The 20,477-nt window shown below is 38.5% G+C and overlaps 1 protein-coding gene across 5 annotated transcripts in view; it reads right to left on the bottom strand.

The window, feature by feature from the left end:
* Window positions 1–20,477, bottom strand: part of LOC148830520 (stromal interaction molecule 1-like) — a 53,873-nt gene that overhangs the window by 6,748 nt on the left and 26,648 nt on the right. For 4 of the 5 annotated variants that reach the window (XM_088920956.1, XM_088920954.1, XM_088920957.1 and 1 more), the window contains exons 7-11: window positions 13,789–13,966; window positions 7,301–7,478; window positions 4,755–4,922; window positions 4,003–4,103; window positions 3,512–3,744 (exon numbers count right to left, since the gene is read on the bottom strand). In XM_088920956.1, coding sequence (XP_088777082.1) covers window positions 3,512–3,744; window positions 4,003–4,103; window positions 4,755–4,922; window positions 7,301–7,478; window positions 13,789–13,966 — 858 coding nt within the window. Of the gene's footprint in view, window positions 1–1,573; window positions 1,655–3,511; window positions 3,745–4,002; window positions 4,104–4,754; window positions 4,923–7,300; window positions 7,479–13,788; window positions 13,967–20,477 lie in introns of all 5 variants that reach the window. The other variant, XM_088920958.1, reaches the window with a different exon arrangement.

Raw genomic sequence — 20,477 nt, forward strand, 5'->3', positions numbered from 1 at the left:
CCTGTCAGAAATTATATGAGAAACAGAGCTTAAACTAAATAATTGAATGTTTGTGCTGATACTTTGAAGATTTAATAACAAACCCAAGGCTTATGCTGTGTTTTCAGGATGTTTACCAGAAAAACATCATGATGCCCTTATTTTGGTACTGTTTTTAGATTGGAATATGATGGGAACATCGATATTCAGAACATACAACATGTATAAGAGCTGTTGCAAGATAATGTTATCTAATTGATTATGTCACAAGGTATATGAATTAAAATGTTAATAAAGTGCTAATTGATTGGCTTTATTTTGGGAGCACGTAAAACAGAGCAAATTGTTTAAGTAATGTGTTCTGTAGCTACCTAAAGTGATCTGTCAACCCTTGAAATAGTACTGATGCAAAATGAATTGTTCATCTCAGTTTAAAACCAGAACTGGTGACATTTACAACATTATGGTAATGCACATTTCCTTATGCAAGTATTACTCAAAGAGGTGGCAAGAACTCGAAGGCGTGTTCAAAGTAATCTTATCAACAATGTCCAGCCCAAAATTCTTAGCTTTGAGTGAATTGTTGGTATTGGCATACAGATGTCTAATATAAAGCAAGAGTTATGGGCACTGCTATGGTTCATGTCAACACTACTGGGTACATCGCTGTCCACATTATCACAATCGTAAGTTAATATCAGAAAGAATGCAAGGTGAATTGGTACAGTCACAGCTGCTGGAAACACCATGTGAAGTCATGTACATATCCGACACATATTGCTTATGACTTCCTGCTTCAATTACAACCATATCTTTTTTTCCTGAAAGACATAATAATAACACCTTGACAAATCAATTTACAGTTGACCCGCAACTTGTGTGCTCTCAAGTTACACGGTCAGCTCCGGCAAATAAAAACTAAATATCAAGCACACCTATGAAGGCTAGTTAGTGAGCGTATACTGGCATACTATTTTTATTTACTGTTTTTATACTTTTATTTAATATCTTGCATTACTATAAGAGGTTAGGAGGCTTTTTTAAAATAAAGTTTATAGGGTAACATTTGATTACACGAGATTTTGGCTTTACTAATCCCTAAACCCCGCGTAACTTACGAGTCAACTGTATATACAGTATTTATATCAATGATTTAAAATCTACATTGTGTGACTAGTCAGTGACATTCTCTAGGCCAGAACAAAAAAAGAGCTCAGTTCTCACAGGAAGCCCCAATGCAAAGGAAAGGAGAAAGGATTGCCCCAAACCCAGTCAGTCTTGCCAACCCAGTAAGCTAATAAAAACCAGGCAGTGCCCATGTTTTTAGAGAAGACCGCAGCCATGATGGTTAGTTGCAGAGCTGAAAAACAAGGCATGCTCTGGTGAGTTTCAGAGCTGGAAAGAAAAAGGCCATCTCCAGTGATTAGTAGGCCGAGCCGAAAAGGCTGCCTCCTAAACCCAACCGCAAGAGCTCTCAGAACTACTAGGACCTTTCTGACTCCAACAGACTACGTGCTCTTTTGAGTCTGCGCAGGAAATAAAAGAGGTGATGCTTGCTTAGGGGCGGAGTGAAAGACAGGAACGACGAGCGAACCGGAATATTTCCACAGGGAGTGGTTGTCCGAGCTGACGGACCAGGGGTCGCTCACTTGACGGTTCATTAGCCAGGCGGCATCTGGATTCAGCCAATCACAGGGCAGGAGGGATGGGAGGCAGGAGGAGAGAGGGTTTTTGTTAATGTGGTGGGTTGAAACCACTCGGGGTCATACAGCACTGCCATCACTAGTCCTGTATAAAAACTGTAGTTTTCTGAAGTCCTTTTGTTGCTTGGTAGCTCCCCTCCATTTAGCTACTCCAGTTAGGGATGCTTTGATGTGACAGTTCTAAAGTACTATCAACATACTGAAAGTTTTTATGTTGAAGGCAGACAGACGTTCCGGCTTTTCTAATCCGAAACCCCACACTCAACAAGCAGCATTCAGAAGGCTGATTTTTTTGCAACCACGCCCTTCTAGGAATGGGAAAACTCTTGACATCTCTTGGTCCACATAATGAAGCTCAAACACCTGACGCAGCCGTAGTGACAGGCAAGCCTAACAAGTCAATGCAATTGCAGTTAGTCTGGTCTCAAGATGAATTAGTGCAGATCACAATTTATTTTTGATTGGATTAATAGAAAAAATACTTTGAAAACCCCAGTATAAAAGAGCATTGATTGAAAAAAATAACACTTTTTATTATGCAGCATGACGTGGGACACAAGTAAAATTATAGGTAATCGATGGGTGACATGAATGGAACAACAATTCTTTAGTGTTTTAACGTCATGTAATTTGACTGATACAACTGTGGTATTTTCAATGACCTTTTCAGATCATTAAAAAATTACATTTTAAACACCATCACACAAAAAGTTACTGTTGTCTTTACCTTTTTGTACACTGAGAGAATAAGCATGAATAAGAATCCCAAAGTACTTGTTAAAAATGGCAAATAAACTCAGAACATGAAATATTGGGAGTATTTGTTTGCATTTGTTTCACCAGTCATCCATTTCTTCTAGTTAGTCAAAATCTAAAAAACATCTCATGAGACAAACAAGTCACTGCAACATCTATATTCAAAACCTCTTAAACGTGGTCCTGAGATTAAATTCAAAGAGCTCCTGGCAAACTGTCAGATGTTTCTTATACTCCATAAGAGACCTTGGAAAATCTTCAAGAATGTGCCATAGATAATTCCATAGCTTCTGTTTGAAAGTATTGTGCAGAGCCACAATGATATTCTTGGCAAATCAAATGTAAAAAAATGTGGCTACTTTTCTTGCATTAGATAGATTAACACACATTTCAACGGTTATATTTCTTACTGTGTTTTGAAGCAACTTAAATGCTAAAAATACAATCAGCATACAAATTGTCTTGGTGTTAAGAAATAATTTATTTTTTTCAGATTTCCTAATTAAAGTACAAGAGTACAAGAGTATGCAAGAGGGAAAAAATGTCTAACACTGTAGCATCTCTGTGGATCTTGCAGTGAAGCTGTTCACCTTCTTCTTCCTCACTTGATCTGCAAAAACTGAACAGACCATACTAGTGCTCACATTTAGAAAGCTGTCAGAGCTGCACAAACGTAAGCCTTCAAACTCAGAGAAAGCCTGTGATATTCAGGATTGTACTGAAGTATTAGAAAAGCTCAATTATTCAAAGTCGATAAGGAATAATTTATAGAATTCATATGAAGGATGGACGAATGCTCTCTTTATTATGTGAACCTTAACCTGCACATTTTGAAAGGAAACTGCATGCTGTCTAATTAAGTGTCGGTATACTAAAATTTCAAAACATTTATCGAAATAAAAGTTTTAACGAACAAAAACAAGCAAACATCCACCTAGGCTTTACATATCAGCTGTGCATACTCTACTTTTTTTTGGAGACAAAGCTGCTTGAGTTTCCAGAGGTTTCTCTGCCCTGTTTCTGAGGACCTCGGAATGTCTGGTTTAGACCGGTTTCTACAGGCGATCCCTTACATTGCAAAGTGCCCGGTGACATCATTTCCTCATCCATATCGTCCACATCATCAGTCATGATGAAGTGCTGGGGTGTGGGGCGGCCGCCCATGAAGCTGGGGTCAAGGTTGAGGGCATTGGCCAGAGAGGGTAGTCCGGGGTTATTGACGATGGTGAAGCCCGTCAGGATCTCGATCTGCTGCCAGCGATGCAGTCGCTCCCGGAGAGCGGCCGTGACCTCGCTCAGGGCTTGTCTTGGGACACAGACGGGGACAAAGTGCAGTTATGGTGGCCTGCCAGTGTACAGTATCATGCACTGTATGTGCTATTCCTGATCTTATTTTTTGAAGAGGTTGAATTCTCATTTTAAAAACCATAAGGCTTGTTCTAATTTGCACAATGAGAAGATTTGCGATTCTAACACCAAAGATCTACTTCAGGTATGATTAATACTTAATATTTTTGCCACCCGCAGTCCTTTAACATCCAAGATAGTATTTTTAAACACTTACTTTGCTGACAGGATTTTGTGATCCACATCATCTAGTGAGGAGCTGTGAGCAACATGGAAGGTCCCAAAGAGTGTATTCCTCTTCTTTTTAATCTTCTCCGCCTTTGAGGGTGTAGAACAGATTACAGCTGTGCAGGTGTCACTTTAATTTTAACTTATTTCGTTTTATGCAAAAAATAGTTATAAAATACTTAATCTATTAAAATATTGATTTGGCTATTTTTGTTGCATTTTAAGGATTATTTGTCTAAAGAATTGCTGAAGGTCTTAAGTGTTAGTTTCAGGAATAATCACAGGAAATTCCAAGACCTAATAGCAGGCTCCTTTCAACACTGCATGCTCGGTTCCAAGATGTCCATCCTTTATGAAATAAAGACAATTGCTCACACAGTGGCATATCAGCCACTGGATTTAAGATTTTCCTGAAAATACAGTAGAAATACTTTCCCATTTTGGGAAACAGACTCTTTAATTTGGTTGGGCAACTCAAAATTCTAAACCACATCAAAGTTAAAAGTGAAAGTTCACAGATGTGCATGTGACATATTGTTCCTCGAACGATCCAGGTATCTGACACCCTTCACATCTGATACAAAGCAAGTACGGCACAAAGTCAGGCAGCTACAGTACTTCAGAACATGAATTTTGCAACATAACCAAAAAAATAATACTTAAATAAATGGCTTAGTCCAAACAATTAAATACTGACAAAAGCTTCAGCCCGTGATGCCATGATTCAACATAAACACTCACTCCTTCCTTGGCAATGAGTAGCTGTTTCTCAGCATTCTGCTTCTTGATGTTGTAGTACTGCACTTCCACCTCATGAGTGAGCTGTAGCCACTTCTGAAGAGCACCAGGGGGACTCCAGCCAGACCGAGACTCCAGCTCCTTCTCGGCTTTCTTCAAGGCCATACGCACCTAAGAAACACACAGCAAGATAGTCGGGGCACTGCTCACAACATGGAGACACATAACAGGGGGGGGACTGGAGAACATACAATTGTACAAGGTAAGACACAGGACAAGAGTGTGAGAGTACACTACACAGAAAAGGCTAAGAAGTGCAAGTCATGTCATTGTCCATGACTGCTCCCATTGGGTTAAGTATTAATGCAATGAAATAATTAGGGAAAAGGGGTCTTTGTTTCACGGTGTTTACTGAAAATCACCTGACCTTTGTGCAACTCCTAGTAATACTGCTTAATCATGTGGAAAAGCAAAAGACAACAACAGAGACTGGTACTAAATGTATCACTTCTGGGTCGCACTATGATAATGATAATGTTTAATTAAATACCAACTAACAAGGATGCTTAAGCAAATGCTGGTAAACCCCACAGAGAATTGTAGTCCTAATAAGGAATGAATTATGGTTTAACAGCACATTTATCTTTCTTCACATCACTGATATTTCCAACCATCAGATTTTTCTCCAAACTGGAATAACTCAAGATAAGAAAATAAACACTGAAGTATGAAACACTCTGAAAGGGTCCAGTGCACAAGATGATCTCAGAAGACCGGACTAACTGGGAAGACTGCGTGAACAGGGGATCCAGGAGACAGTGGCTGTTAATTATTGAAAGATGTTGAATTAAGTATAGAGAGGAAGTCATCCCGCACGCTGGTGAAAATCACTGAGGGACTTTCCTCTCCAAAATCAGGCCAATTCCAAATCACTGAGATTGTCTCAATTCTGCAGTCATGTGTGTTAGTGCCCATGTTGTGCCCTACTTACGTCATTCAGTTCTTGTGCTGGAGTCTTAGTGCTGTTTTAGTTTGTCTGTGCAGCTCAGACAGAAATACTTACTTACCCATCCTAGATTCCTAATTGCACAGGTAGTTCTGGAAGAGTAATAGGAGCTATCGTTACCTGGGCTATGAAACCAAATGATTTGCTGAGATCAAAGGCCTAGAGCCAGGTCACTAGCTAATGAAGCTGTCACAAACTGTAACTTCTGATTTTTCTCCATTGACTACCAGCTCATTACAACGGTGGTTTTAAGCTCTATTCTTGAATAAATGCTTAAATTTCCAGAGAAATTAGATCTGTTAGACTTTTTAATCAGCCTTTCCCACTCTGTTTCACAGACGGGCTTAAAAAATTGCTTAAGTCTTCTTATGATCTATATTAACTGTTTAAAATATTTCTATGCACTGCATAATATGAATACCCGATAAATACTAAAAACTGATAACCAAGGATATATAAAAGGCACTAGAAAAGACTTTCATCTGTACTGCAGATCAAAAATGTCATTTAACAAACCTAGACCATGTATCACATAATACAAAGAAACCACTTTTTTTATCATTGAATGTAGAAGTGTGCATGTTCTCTTTGTCCACATAAAGACAAACTATAAACACTGAAAGTTTTCAGACAAGTAAAAGAAAATTAAGCTCTACAGCTTCAGTGTGGTTTCCTATTCAAAGCAACTAATTGATATCATACAATTAAGGATCAACAAGGCTTGGGAATATGCATCATGAAAACAGAACAAAAGACTTTCCTGTTTTCCTAATGTGTTCTTCTGTTCCAATTATGAACACATCATGGCTGTTTTTGACCCCAACGTTTCTTTAGGGTTTGTTAGATATACAACTGGAACCTGAACAATCTGGGAAGAGATTATTCAGCACTTCAATCCTGCATACAAAATAAGGTTCACATAAGATTTTTGTAGGTCTGTGTTGCAATAGTCATACACATTCAATCCTTGGCAACATAAAATTGCTTAGGGAGACACAAATATTTCAAAAATGAAAAATTATGTGTGCATTCTTCGTACATGTCGGGGACTGACATTATACTCACAGTTTCTTGTCAAGCCACATGCCTGGAATAATTTGGAGAAGCCTAATGTTTTTCTAAACTATTTAGCAGAAAGGGCTGACCAAGCCAACACAGTTTTCCTTCCACTCTAAACACTACTGCCCTGAGAACCAGCTTCAAAATCCCGCTGATGCTTTAAAGATTTTAGGACAGGAAAAATTGCTACTTCCTTCAAACTTTTTGAATTAAACTGAAAAACAATAACACACTTGTATTTGTTATACCACTCAAAAGTTTTAGTGCTGTTAGCATGTTAGAAATAACTTTTTAAAAGGCTTTCAGATGTCAGAATGAAGTTGTACCAATATAACACTCCACTATCCTGATTGAAAAGCATTGTACATGCCCTCCCTAGATACAAATTTAAGAGCTGTCCTGCCTGACTTCTGAGCTTGCCAATCTGAGCTCTAGATGCACTGCTCTCTTGCCAGGGGTCATACCTTGTCCTCAACGCTCATACCTGTTCAAGCTCTTCCTCGGCGTACTTCTGCCGGCTCAGTTCATTCTCAGTGCCCTCCCTCAGCTCCTTCAGCCTCTGTGCTTCCTGCTTGGCAGAGTTTATCTCATCTCTCAGCTTTTGCTCCAGGTGAACCTTCTCCACCTCCACTGTGCGGTGCTCCTCCTGTGCAATTTGTAACCTGGCCAGAGAAGAAGTGACAGGGACACACAGACAGTGCTCAATACAAACTCCACTAGCAAAGGAAGTGACCAAATTGACTGTCAAAATTATTTATTTTGTGTGTGTTCTGAGGCACACAATCTCTGAGGCAACTTGGAAAGAAATCTCTTGTAATTTCACAATGGCTGAGGACACCTATCTCAATAAAACATATAAGATTCTCTTCAACCTTGAAAAGGAACTTAATCTTTTTAGCTAGAAATACAGAAGATTATAAAGGGTTTTGTAATTCTGGAACACCAAAGCGGATTGGCCAAGTTAAATCAGAGGCCTTTATCCAAGGTCAACAATCATACAAGAACCTGAGGATACAAGTAGAAATTAAGTTTAGAAGCAGAAAACAGGGAATGCTTCTTTGGAAGGACCATTGCAGGAATCTGGAACAAACTCATTAACTATGTTGTTTGTTGAGAGATACTTTAATTTATGTATTGGCATTCTTGGATTATTAAGATACTAGCAACCAAATGAGCAACAACTTAACAGACAAGCCTCCTCTCAGCTGCGGGATGTTTAATGTCCCTAGGCTCTTCCAAGTACAGGAAATGCTAGTGCAGGACAGTGCAGCTGAAAGTACAGGAACTGCTAGTTCTCAAAATAACGGAACACAGAAACAAAATTGCACAGGAAATTCTAGTTCTCGATATAATGGAAAACAGAAACAAATCGGTACACCTTCATGATATCCTCTAAAACTTAACAAGGCTACAGTCCTCAGACATACACAGGTCACAGGATTAGTTACAAGTGTATACTCAGGAAGGAAGTGCCTTCTCATGCTGACCGCACAGAGGACACCACACACTGTGTGGCAGTAAAGACCTCTGGAGATAATGAGGGATAAAGACCTCATAACATCAAAGCCAAGCAGGATACAATGGATTATGACCACTGAGCACGTGTTGGGCAGCTGCCTGAAAGATGAATATGAATAGAGAGGGGAATAAAAACGAGGACACGGTGACATAGGATAGTATACCATTTCTGTAAAATCATGGGATTAGGCACAAATGCACTGCACTCTCTCCACTGCGTAACACACTGGACACCCGATACTTGTCACCTCTCATACATTACTATATAAAGAGCCTTGTTCGCTGAAGTTTGGAGAAGCACTCCTGAGAGAGTGAGGCATTCTGTGGTGTCAGACAACCTCGAGCCCACAACTCCATCGCGTGTGCAAGTTACAACACTAGTTTCATCCTGGCCGAGCCATCGAGTCTGACAACTATCTCTTAAGAGTTTGAAGTGCTTTGGTGGGATCATCAAACTTTAAAACAGTCATAGGCAGTAGCACTTTCACATCTCTTGAAGTTAGACTTTCTTTTTTCATGTTTAAACTCTTGATAAAGAGCATATCATTCCTTTCGTTAAGGCTAAACCACTTGCGGTATTGAATGCTTAAAACATGACATGAAAATGCAAAACAGAACTGAAATGACATGATCTTGAGATAAGTTTAGTTTAGAAAAGGGGTCCCCAATCCTGGTTATGGAGGGCTGGCCTGTCTGGATTTTTAAGTCCAGCTGGGCTCATAACTTCAATCACTTAATTATTTGCTTAACTGGAGTATCTGACAGCATCTCCCAGCTGTCAAATCAGCTGTCAGCTCTTCGTTTAACAAGACTTAGAAAACCTACAGATAAACTGGCCCTCCAGGTCCAGGGACGCTAGTTTATAACTTCAGTTTGCGTCTCACTGATGTAAAAAAACAATTTGTATTCCTGCTTGCACAGACTTTAATTTAAATGTTAAAAACAGCAGCAGTTTTTGTCCTGTTCCTGACATACACTCGAAGAATAAGATCAAAGCCTGGAAAAGAAAAGGCACAGCGACATGCGTTGCTCAAATCAAACCACCAGAGGCCTCTATTTTCACTGTACTCTCTAGATGGTAACCTACTGTAGGACTGACAACTCGGAGGCCCTCTGTAAGGTGATCTGGAAGCTGCTAGTGGAAAATGCTGGCTGCCAGCTATCCGTGCTTAGGCACTCGACCCTGACCCCTGCCATTCACAGGCTCAAGCAGACAGATAGATATTCTCCAATATCTGGGACTGAGGACAACACTCATACAGCAACACAGGGTCTCACTGCCTGAAAGGACTGAAAGGAGATTTCCTCAGTGGGGAAGCTGAGATTATACAGTACATCCAAAATACTGCTGTATTTCAAGTGCTACCTAAAAATAAAAGTATTTATTCTACTCAATTTTACATTTCTGAGAAAACTGGATATAAAAGCAGATTTAACAGAAAAATCCCTACAGTAACTAACCACACACAAGTTTTAATATTATGCAGCCAAAGCATTTTCCACAGAAGTGAAATTAACCAATTTATACTAATCAAAATGATAATGGTTTTTAAGCATCTTTTCAAATATTACCTCAACATTAAAATAAAATGTTGCTTTTTCAAATAAAATGCCTCAAGAATCCACATTTTCTTGGAATATATGGTCCAATTTCAGAAAGTATAGTCTCTCCCGCATTTCTTATTCTGCTCCCCCAGCTGTTAAAGAGAAAATCTGAAATGGGACCTGATCTGACGATAGTCCAGGAGGAGCAACAGTTGGCAGGAGTCATCAGGAAGTGCATACCGTGAGCTACAGGGGAGAATAAAGTGACATTCCTGGGGCAGTGAAGTTACTGCAATGGAGCTCAAAGCACAGACACAGAATTTCTGTACATGGGGATGAAACATTAGTTTCCCCATTTCAAAGAAAGCATATCACAAATTAGAATCCTTGCAGATAAAAGTGCAACTGTGTATGATAATTTACTTGTGACATCAGTTGCTCATTGGGACTGCTTTTCAGTGTTGATTGTAAGAGAAGCTAATTATGATGGACAGGTGTCCTGTTCTGGGGGCACCCTGCCTTGCACCCCCTGCTTGCTGAGACGGGCTCCTGCTCCCCCAAGACCCTGAATTGGACGAAGCCATTAGAAAATAGAGAGATGGAAGCTAATTAATTGGAATTCATTTCCTCTGTCTTTGAAATGCAGCAACCACTTGCGTGACATGTGGCAGCCATTATGCACCAGTAGACCCAATACACAGCAGATTTGGAAAGCGTAACAAATAAAACAGCAACATCACTTAAGGTCTTGTATACAGTGTATCACACCACCTACATGGGCATCGTCACAGCAATAAAAGTAAGAATTATGCCAGAATCTTATTTAAAAACTATCTTTGCAATATTATTTCCTAAATATATTGTTTTTCTTCATTCTGTTGAATGACCAATGTTGGTTGACTTTATTAGAGGTGAACAAAAAGCTTGAAGGATTTCAGTAGGCTGAATTGAGACTTCCGTTCCTCTAACCCCATTTTTCCACAAGGTCTTACGTTTACCAACCACGGATTTACCAGCCCCAAGGGTTTTCAGGAATGTAGCCCTCATGGTTGGCAAGGAATTAATACACTTGCTTTGCTCTCTTTTCACTTCCCCTTCTTCCACATGAGAGAGCTCTCTGGCAAAGCAGAGTACTACAGTATATCCACGCAGTCCTGGTAGTAAATCTGTCAGCTGGAATTTCATTTTGCCTTCCCAATAAAAATTTAAAATGTTAATGCAAATACGACAACAAACACTTTTTCCAAGGAACACTTTACACAGTAATAGTCCAATTTTTCTTAATAAAACCCAAACTTCAATCCTGATTAAAATATTAATAAACTACTCAAACTAAATTGCCAATAAGAGTGCTAGTTGTGTGTGGGTGTGTGAAGAATTGGCACTTGTCCCCAAATATTTAGTCACAGACACATTAATAAAGGTGTTCTTACCTTGCAGTGTATTTGGGCGTGCCATTCGGAGAAACTGTCTCTAATTGTTTTTTAAATCTTGCCTGCTTGGCTGAGACATCTTATGCGTTTGCCACCCGGACCATATCGTGAGGTGGGGTAATTATTCAATAACTCAAAAAGCTGTGTTTCTGTGTATTACTCATGGCTTTTGATATATTTGTGAATGATTTGTTTGCAATACCTTCCTTTGTGTTCGATATGTACTGCTAAGTCTTATTACTATCTTCCACATGGAGGAAAAGGGGATTAATATTTTTATTTTGTGCAAACTAAAATTATACTTAAGTCAAATTCCCCAATGGCTTGAAGGCTTGAAAGTCTGTGATCCATTTCTGACAAACTTCTGAAATTTTTTCAAAAGTTATTCCATTGCCTATTAATCATACTCTGCGTTTTTGAAACAAGATTTTGAATTAGATTATACTAAGGGTTTACCCAAGTTTCAATTTTTTAAGACTTTTTCCTCTAAATGTTTTTCTATACTCTTCTCTTGCCTTTTGTTTGAAAACTATTTTTTCCCTTCCCATTATATATTTGTGTGATTTTCCACCCCCATTTTTGGCACAGGGGCTATTGTTCCCCCAATGATACTGTCCCCCCCAACTGTTGGGGGACAGCACAGCACCCTCACAGAGTTCTACTCCTTTTGCAAATATTTTAAGATGCTAGAAAAGCACTCAGACAGTTATTTCAAATAGCCTAATAACTATAAAGGCCCCATCCATTGAAAATCAAAATGATGAATTGTAATCCCCATTCATTGTTGAATGGAATTAGCTGTGTTTCTCCCTTGTCCGGCAGTGCAGGACTGGGACCAAGATTTTTGATCCGTCTTCAACAGGCTGAGTGCCCTGGCAGCAAAACATACTTTCCACTCCTAGCCTTCCTACTGCAAAGCCAGTGTAGCAACCACAGTTACAGCCCAGTGCTCCAGCGTTCTGCAGGTCACTCAAGTGAAGAGCAACGAACAGCTGTCAGAAAGGCATTATGAGTAAATGAGAGGTTTCTATAGAGATGTTGTAGTGCAAGACAGCAATAACTCTTTACTCTGCTGTTAAAAATGAATATGTTCCATATGTACTGTAACGTATATCACACTAAAAAAAAAACAATTGTGTGACTTGAAAAAGTAATTTTCAGCACCTGAACTAATTTAGGTCAGCTGTAGCAAAAGAGGTAACTACTTATGGAATTAACATTCTAGTTTTTGATTTTTGTTTTGTAGGATTTTCCAAACATTTAACTTCCTTCACCCAAGAAATTGTTCAAGTTGAGTATTCAAGTTTTGATTTAAAAAAATCATTTATAATTTAACAAAAGAAGTCATTGTTGGAAGGGAGTGAACTTCAACTTCCTCAACAGCCTATATATGAGGAACATATCACTAAAGATATGCAAAGCTGAACAGGCAGTGAGGCCTTGAACACTTGTTTTATGACAACAGTTAGCTAAGAAACTGCCAAAGCATTCTCTTAAACCATGACAACTAGCAGTAAATGGGGACAATTTGTAGCTTCCTTTAAGAACAACATAACTTTTAATTTCTAGACTTGACAAACTGTTTCCTAGATGCAAACTAAAAACTTCTCCTATTGTAATACGTAAAGAGGAAGCAAGATGCCTAATTTAGAAAATCAAATCAGAAAGCGAGAGACGTGTTACTGTCGGTCACATTTGGCATGTTTTCCATTTAAGGATTCAAGTGAAAAGCAAGCTTCTGTTACCTTGAAAACATGCCTACACTACAGAGAACACTCCCTTTGTGTGGGAAGATGGACTACGTTTATCATCGTCATCCGTTTCAGTGGAAAGATTATTAGTGCAGGAAAACAAAGAAGCAGAGCTTTGTGAAATAAAAAAACAACAAGGCCCTAACCCAGACAAGGAGAGGAATCCTAACAAGAGCACTGTAGTCCAGACAAGGAAAGAAGGGTGTCAATGACAAGTATACCTGACACCGGATACAATTTAAAAGCAAAGAAGCTCTCGCATTGGGAAGATCAAAGCATACTAATTATAAAACAGTGATCATTCCTGTTTCACAACTACCATATTCCTTTTCCATTTGGAAAAATTCATATTTAATTGGTGAAAGCACTGCTTTCAAAAACTTGAAGAACATATACTCTTGAAAGACTGCTGACCACAGAGATACAGTACGCTTTTACTAAGGTGTGCTACTTACCCTGCGCTGCTAGTTTACAGATTGAATTTAGGCTGTATGTCATACAAGCATTCCCAATGTCAAATTTACCACAAGCCTGTCTTGCCCACAAACAACTGAAAAATGCAGTCTTGCTGTGATTTTAAAGGAGAAGCTGTAGTCACAGATTTACTTTCACTTCAAGGAAAGAGGATCCTTCCCAGTTGGACAAAAATCAATTTACTTTGTTCTAATTATACAGTCATTCCCCAGTAGTCCTCAGCTCTCTCCCTTAGAACCCAACAGACTCACTTTTGCTGTAAGTCATGCAGGCTCTGCTCTGCTCTCTGTAGTCCCTCCAGATCCTTCATCATCTTCTTCATGTGGTCCTTGGAGTAGCGGTTCTGGATGTAAGCAAACCAGCAACCACCCATCCCAATGACAATGGATACCACCAGCATGAAATCCTTTAGGTGGTTGTGTCGGTTCACTGGGGGGGGAAGAGAAGACAGCAAATGGGTTAACGGCATCAGAGGTATGGGAAACAAAAAAGTGCCAAGAAGGCAAGTTACTGGTGTGATGAGAGATGACTAGAAAGCTAGAAGGTGTGGTACATTGTAGTATGCTGTTGACTCAGTCCATATTAACAATTGTATCACTGTTTTTTTTTAATTAAAGCTAGCATACATAAATAAGAAAATAAATGAAATCTTGATTTAACAACCAAAGTGGCAGAAAAATGTTACCTTTTAATACAATATGAAAATGTTGGATTTAGTTGGCTTGAAAGATCAAAATTTTGTGCAATTGGAATGTACCCTTCTATAATTTTCTTAGGTCAACTTGCATTACATGATTGCTTTGCTAGTTCTCCTAACCCAGGAAAGCCATTATAAAGTGAAAATCAATGCAACACACTCTCTCATTGTTGTACATCCTGTATGATTATTCAAGTCCTCTCAACATCCAGTAAGGTCTTTCCAACAGAGTCACACACTGACCACTGCTGCTCCACACTCCCAGATAGAGACAGATTAGCACCATCTATTTCCGTCTAATACCCGCCTGGTAAAGACCCGTAATCACTAAGCATTCAGCTGAGAGAAATGTGACATTTACATGAGTCCCCAAGAATCCCATCTGATTTTCTGTGCAGTGTACACTAAATGGTGAAAGCAGGTGTTTCCCTGCAAGTACCACAGCCTGGAGATGATGCCCTATAGGCAGAAGCACAGGTGGAAGATGCTATTATGAATTATTCCATGGAACGTTGGGGCAGAATAGTGGCAAAATAATAAGCAGCAGAACCAAAAGAAAAAACCCCAAAAGGTCACACCCATTTCAGAGAAACTGGCTCATCCTTGAATATTTGATGTTCTATCACTTTTTTTTCTGAAACTCAGTGATAATTAACTCAACATCAGCCAAAAGTTGACCATATGACTAAACACTCAATTTGCACGACAAAAGAAAGTTTGTTGTTCCACCTCAGCCAGTGATAAAAACAATCACAGATTTTCATTATTAGCAATAAAACATAAGAAATACAGCTCTGTATACACTGCCAGTAACAAAAAACATTCACAAACAGAGAAGATGAAGTGAAGATGACAGGCTATGCTGGCATTTAGTAGCAATTCTGAACAGCCAAAGTTTGATGTGTGTTACTAGGAGTGCTGTGATTTGTTGGTCTGCCACATAGTTTTAGGGGATCTAGACTAGTATAGTGTTTATAAAATACGTGAATCACCAACCTCTACTCTAGACAAATGAGGTCTGCAGCTTTCTGGGCTACTTAAAGCAAGGATATATTGCTTTACAAACTGTGCTGTAGTCACACTAATTTGTAGAGGTTATGACAGTGACAATGTATGTCATATAATTAAGAATGTTTTAATTCCTGGTCTATCCTACACTCCTCTTTTTGGACTCACAGAACAGGACAACACAATTCCTCCAAGTATCCCACATGTCTAGTAGAGTTGTGATCAAGTGATGTCAAAGGAAATCTCTATGAAGATTTATGGCCAACCTGATCCAATGGATGAATATAATCTTATAAAAATGTGCACATACCCAGAAAATGCATATAAGAATTTGTCAAATGTTTTGTGACTTCTGCAGATTCCTCATCCTTTTATATTTTTCTTATGAGAGAAACTCACATAAGAAGAAAAAATCCCAATGCTTGCTTGCCAGTAAGTTATTAATTTACTGTTTATTTCCTGCAGAGACCCTGTGCAAAATCAATGGGACAGGCCTGGCAAAGAAAAGTTTTTAAAAACCTTTTACTGCTGCAAAAGGAGTTAATGTTCCTGCATTGAAGATACAATCAGGCAGAGAAAGTCAGTGCTGCAGAAAGGAAGGCCAAGAACAGAAACACATTAGTTCAGCTAAGACTAACACTTGTCCTTGTACGAGAGCACTTGTATAGAAAGAGTTTTAAGCATCTACTAATATATCAGCTTGATCCCAGCTAGGCATCATTTACAGAATCTCAAAGTCACTTGAGAATGACAAATACAGGGAACACAAAACTGCTGGTCTCTTTTCAACATCTCTTTAAAAAAAGGATACAATTTAAATAAATGTATTACATGCACTGCTTGGGCACTGCTGTACTCTCAGCTAAAGACTTGAAATGGTCAGGATGTTTTCAACGCCATTTGAGATAGCTTGACAAAAGTGGTGATGAAATTCATCCATACAGTAAGTACATAACTCCACCCTATTAAATGGCTTTGACACAGAGTAACATGCTGTACTTTTTCTCAGCAATAAATAATAAACCATCATGCACAAATGAAGGGGAACATCCAATTCTGACAGCTTAGTCCTGTGCAGTATACGGGGCCTTACTCACAAGGTTGATATTTAATAAATATGATTCATAAGGCTAAAATATATGGACCACAGCTGCAGAGTTTCTGAAGGACAAATGGGAGAGCTGCATATTTTGGGGGGTGATTTTGGAAAGGCTCTATATGAGCACTTTTAAGTGGAATATCCACTGTGCTACACCTTCTGCAGCACTCTTACAATGTGTAAATAAGCAATGCTTTTTGACTCTGACAGCTGTGAGTCTCATAAGCTACTGCACTGGTAGCCTTTTGGCCTAGGTGTGCTCAGAAAACTAGATAAACCCATGTCGAACGGACGTTGCCAAGGTACAATACCTCACACTAATAGCATTACTATTCTGTTTCTAGTCAGTGGTGTTTCTCCTACTCCATCTATACATGGAAAAAACAAATAAAAAAAACCCAAAAGACTAAAAATGCACAGCCACCAATGCATCTAACAATGTTTTAAGAAACATATCCGCCCGACATCACTTGTTTTTGGCAATTTTAATTCCAGGCTCAACTGCTTCTGTGCTATAATACACTATTACTCCTACAGTTTCTTCTACCCCGCAGTTTTCTCAATAATAAAAAACTCACATTTACACTGAGTCACAAATTCAGAACATTTCACAGCACATTCAAGAGGGATCTGCTTAGGAGAAAGCATTAGTGGCACTTTTTAGAAAAAAGACAAGACTCTTAAGCAAACACAAGACAAAAAAAAGGTTGTTTCAAGGCTAGGTTTTTGTTAGTATCTTGATACTCTTAGAAGCTCAATAAGCAATAGAAACAGAGCTAAGTGCAGCCACAGTCAACACAGGGCAAAGTGATTCTTTAGGAAATTTACATATTAAATCCTGTCTCAGCTTACAGAAAACACTCAGTCCTTGTAACCTGTTCAATCACAATATATCTCTTTGCCAGAGTTGTATGAGTCATCTGTATCTGGAAAGCGGATGACATTCTATTATTTCTTAAAAACAGAATGAATGGTTATGATAAGGCTCATGCTAGATGTGGTGTTCGCTCTTTTGCTATTAATTTTTGCAGTAAGAAAAACCATCCGATGAAGAGTATGCTTTTAGAAAAACAGCCTAAAATTAATTCTAGTAGCGGGCATGAATCCAGCTATGCAGACAACATATATAATGAAACACCATGGCAAAAAACTCATTGTAATATAAAAATATAAAACCATGCTGTCTTTTCTGAAAAAAATAATGTTAAAGAAGTAGAGAAAGTTAAAATAGTTGTTTAATAGTGCTAAGGTTCAAGAATAGATATTTTCTCAAAATGCACTGGAAAACGTATGTAAACACCTGTTCTATACTATAAACTGTATTAATTAATAGTGTGCAGATTTACAGAGTACTTGGAATCATTACCACATCTCTCTTAATTTTACGTGTCCAAAAACCCTGCTGTAATTTCAAGTCCAAGACACGGGCTGAAAGAAAAAAAACTCATTAAAACTCTGATTTTAAAAGGTGTTTGATCTCTACAGAAAAAAATTACGTTAAATAAAAAAGGTTAAGTAGATGTGATATATTACCATAAACAGCAAAAGCACACATAAGCACACATGTACTTTGCCCTAATGCTTGCTAAGGCTGCTCCAAGGGACAATATTTACAGACTAATTAGTAAAACATTAAAGGAATTGTAAATTGCAAACGCTAGCATAGACATTTCTATTTCTAGAAATAAAGAACAGGTCACAGCAAATGTGCACTCTGGAATGAACTGCGGGGATGCTACAATATCACTGCATTTGTATTGATAATGGTACATAGAAACCAATCCAGCATTGTATGATCCTAAGGCAAACATATTGTCAGTATATCTAAAACAATCAAAGAATTCTGAGTCATTCAAAAGACATTTCAATGTAATTACAACTACAGTGGTGCTCTTCATCTTCATTAAACCCACATCATCTTTAAATTACATGTATAAAAATATAAATAAACTGTATATAATATACTATAAAAAAATACCCTAGCACTCCTAATTCATTTAAACATTTACATATTCAAAACATTTAAATATCACCCTGCAACTCACATGTGGAAGCCCGCTGAAGCTAAGCAGGTCTGAGCCTGGTCAGTACCTGGATGGGAGACCTCCTGGGAAGCTAAGAATGCTGCTGGAAGAGGTGTTAGTGAGACCAGTAGGGGGTGCTCAACTTGCAGTCTGGGTGGGTCCTAATGGCCCAGTATAGTGATGGGGGAAAATATACCGCAAAAAAAGGTGCCATTCTTTGGATGAGACGTAAAACTGAGGTCCTCTCCGTGGTCATTAAAAATCCCAAGGCGTTTCTCTAAAAGAGTTGGCGAGGCAATTTCCCATTGGCCTATACCAGTCACGGCCTCTTAAAAATCCCCATCTATGCAATGGCTTCATTAATCAGCTGTCACATCATCCAGGCGCGAGCCACACACTGATGGTGGTGGAGGGGAGTCCCCATTACCAGTGAAGCACTTTGAGTGGAGTGTCAATATAAATGAAAGGAATTATTATTAAATAGTATCCAAAACTAAAACTCTTAACATGAGATGTAAGTTTAACCAAAACAGTTTATTTAAAAAAACAATCAAATCTGCAGTGAAATGTCGGAACTTTGTGTAAAAAAAAAGGCTAAAAAAACTTTTGTCAATAAGAACGGTTCCAGTTTTTAAATCCTATGTAAAGCCTAAAATCAACTGAAGATAAAATGAGGATTAGAAAACTACTGATAAATGTCAAATTAAAAGCCCCCATAAACTTCAAAGCCCATTAATTCTGGTAGTACTAATAAACTAGACATGCAAAAAAACAATGAAGCTTAGCTCTGTAATTACCACAACGCATGTTTTACTTTGGGTTTGTTTCACTTTAATTACATTTTGCTGAAAGTTATCAATCCTTAATATTTCGGCATTTAAAAGTAAATAGAGCTTAGTATTTCTCTTTGATGTGCAAGATAGAGGCAGCCCAGCTTTCAAAACACAAAATGGAGTGGATAGCCTCTTTTTGTTTAACTTTAATAATTTTGATTTATAATTTAATAATTATGCGATTATAGATTATATTGACATACAGGCACTGACGAGATTCCTGGATATCTATGCAGTCTCCTAGTAAACTTGAAACCAAATGGCTATCTTTCATTTGTGATCATGATCCTGTCATCATACTATAACAAAACATTGTATATGATAGCTCACAAATCAGAATCACCTATTTTTGTTTTCAAAGGTGGTACAGAAACATTGTCTAAGAAAGGCATAATATAAAGTACTGTCCATTTAGAATTGAGCATTGTACTGGATGTCCTGAAACAATGTTCCTGAACAATTCACTCCTGTCTCCTTTAGTAAGACCCATTTGCTTTCTTTCCACAGCTGTCATAACCAGCCTGTGCACCTACTCCCCTGCTTCCAAAGGCCAGACAGATCTCAGTCTTAGATATCCTAGAAGTGGGCACATTGACAGCTGGGACTCTTAACTCCACAGACACACAAAGCAACATGCCAGGACCAGACTCAGCTCCCACCTCTATCATTTCACCTTCCTCTGTGTTTCTAATAGCAACACACTCCCTCAGATCAACGCTGCAGAGCTCTGGAGCCCAGCCAAGCGCTAGTCTTCTAAGGCTGTTTTGCCTAGGAAGATAGCTTCCTGTGGAGAGAGAGCTCCGAAGCTTGCTCTTCATTTCACTGAACATCTTTCCCCATAGGTAAAAACACTGCACTTTCCACAGTAATGCAGTAATTTTAACACCTGAACTTTTGTTTTTAACCACTCTATGAGTATCCAAGCATTTCTGCCCTTTTAATTTTGTTAAAAGGATTATTTTTTTCACTTCAGTTTCCCTTCCTAGCTTCTAGCACGCAGAGCTGCTGGTTTTGAGTTTTTTTGTTTTGTTGCTCTATGCCATTTTTCCGACTGAATGTTAAGCCTGGATCATTTCTGAGAAAAACATAAATAAAATGGGTTTAAGTTTCCAGCTACAGTACACAGAACAGAACTCCATCATTAGAAAACTTCACTGGCAAGCTTAAAAAAATGTACTGTAATAGTACTCCCCACCACATGTCATAGCAATCAACTTTCGTCAGAACTGAAAGTTTTGTTGGAATAGTTACCATGGCAGATAATTTAAACAAATACGCT

This window comes from Atractosteus spatula, chromosome 7, assembly GCF_055471065.1.
Source record: "Atractosteus spatula isolate fAtrSpa1 chromosome 7, fAtrSpa1.hap1, whole genome shotgun sequence".
NCBI classification, from domain to species: Eukaryota; Metazoa; Chordata; class Actinopteri; order Semionotiformes; family Lepisosteidae; genus Atractosteus; species Atractosteus spatula.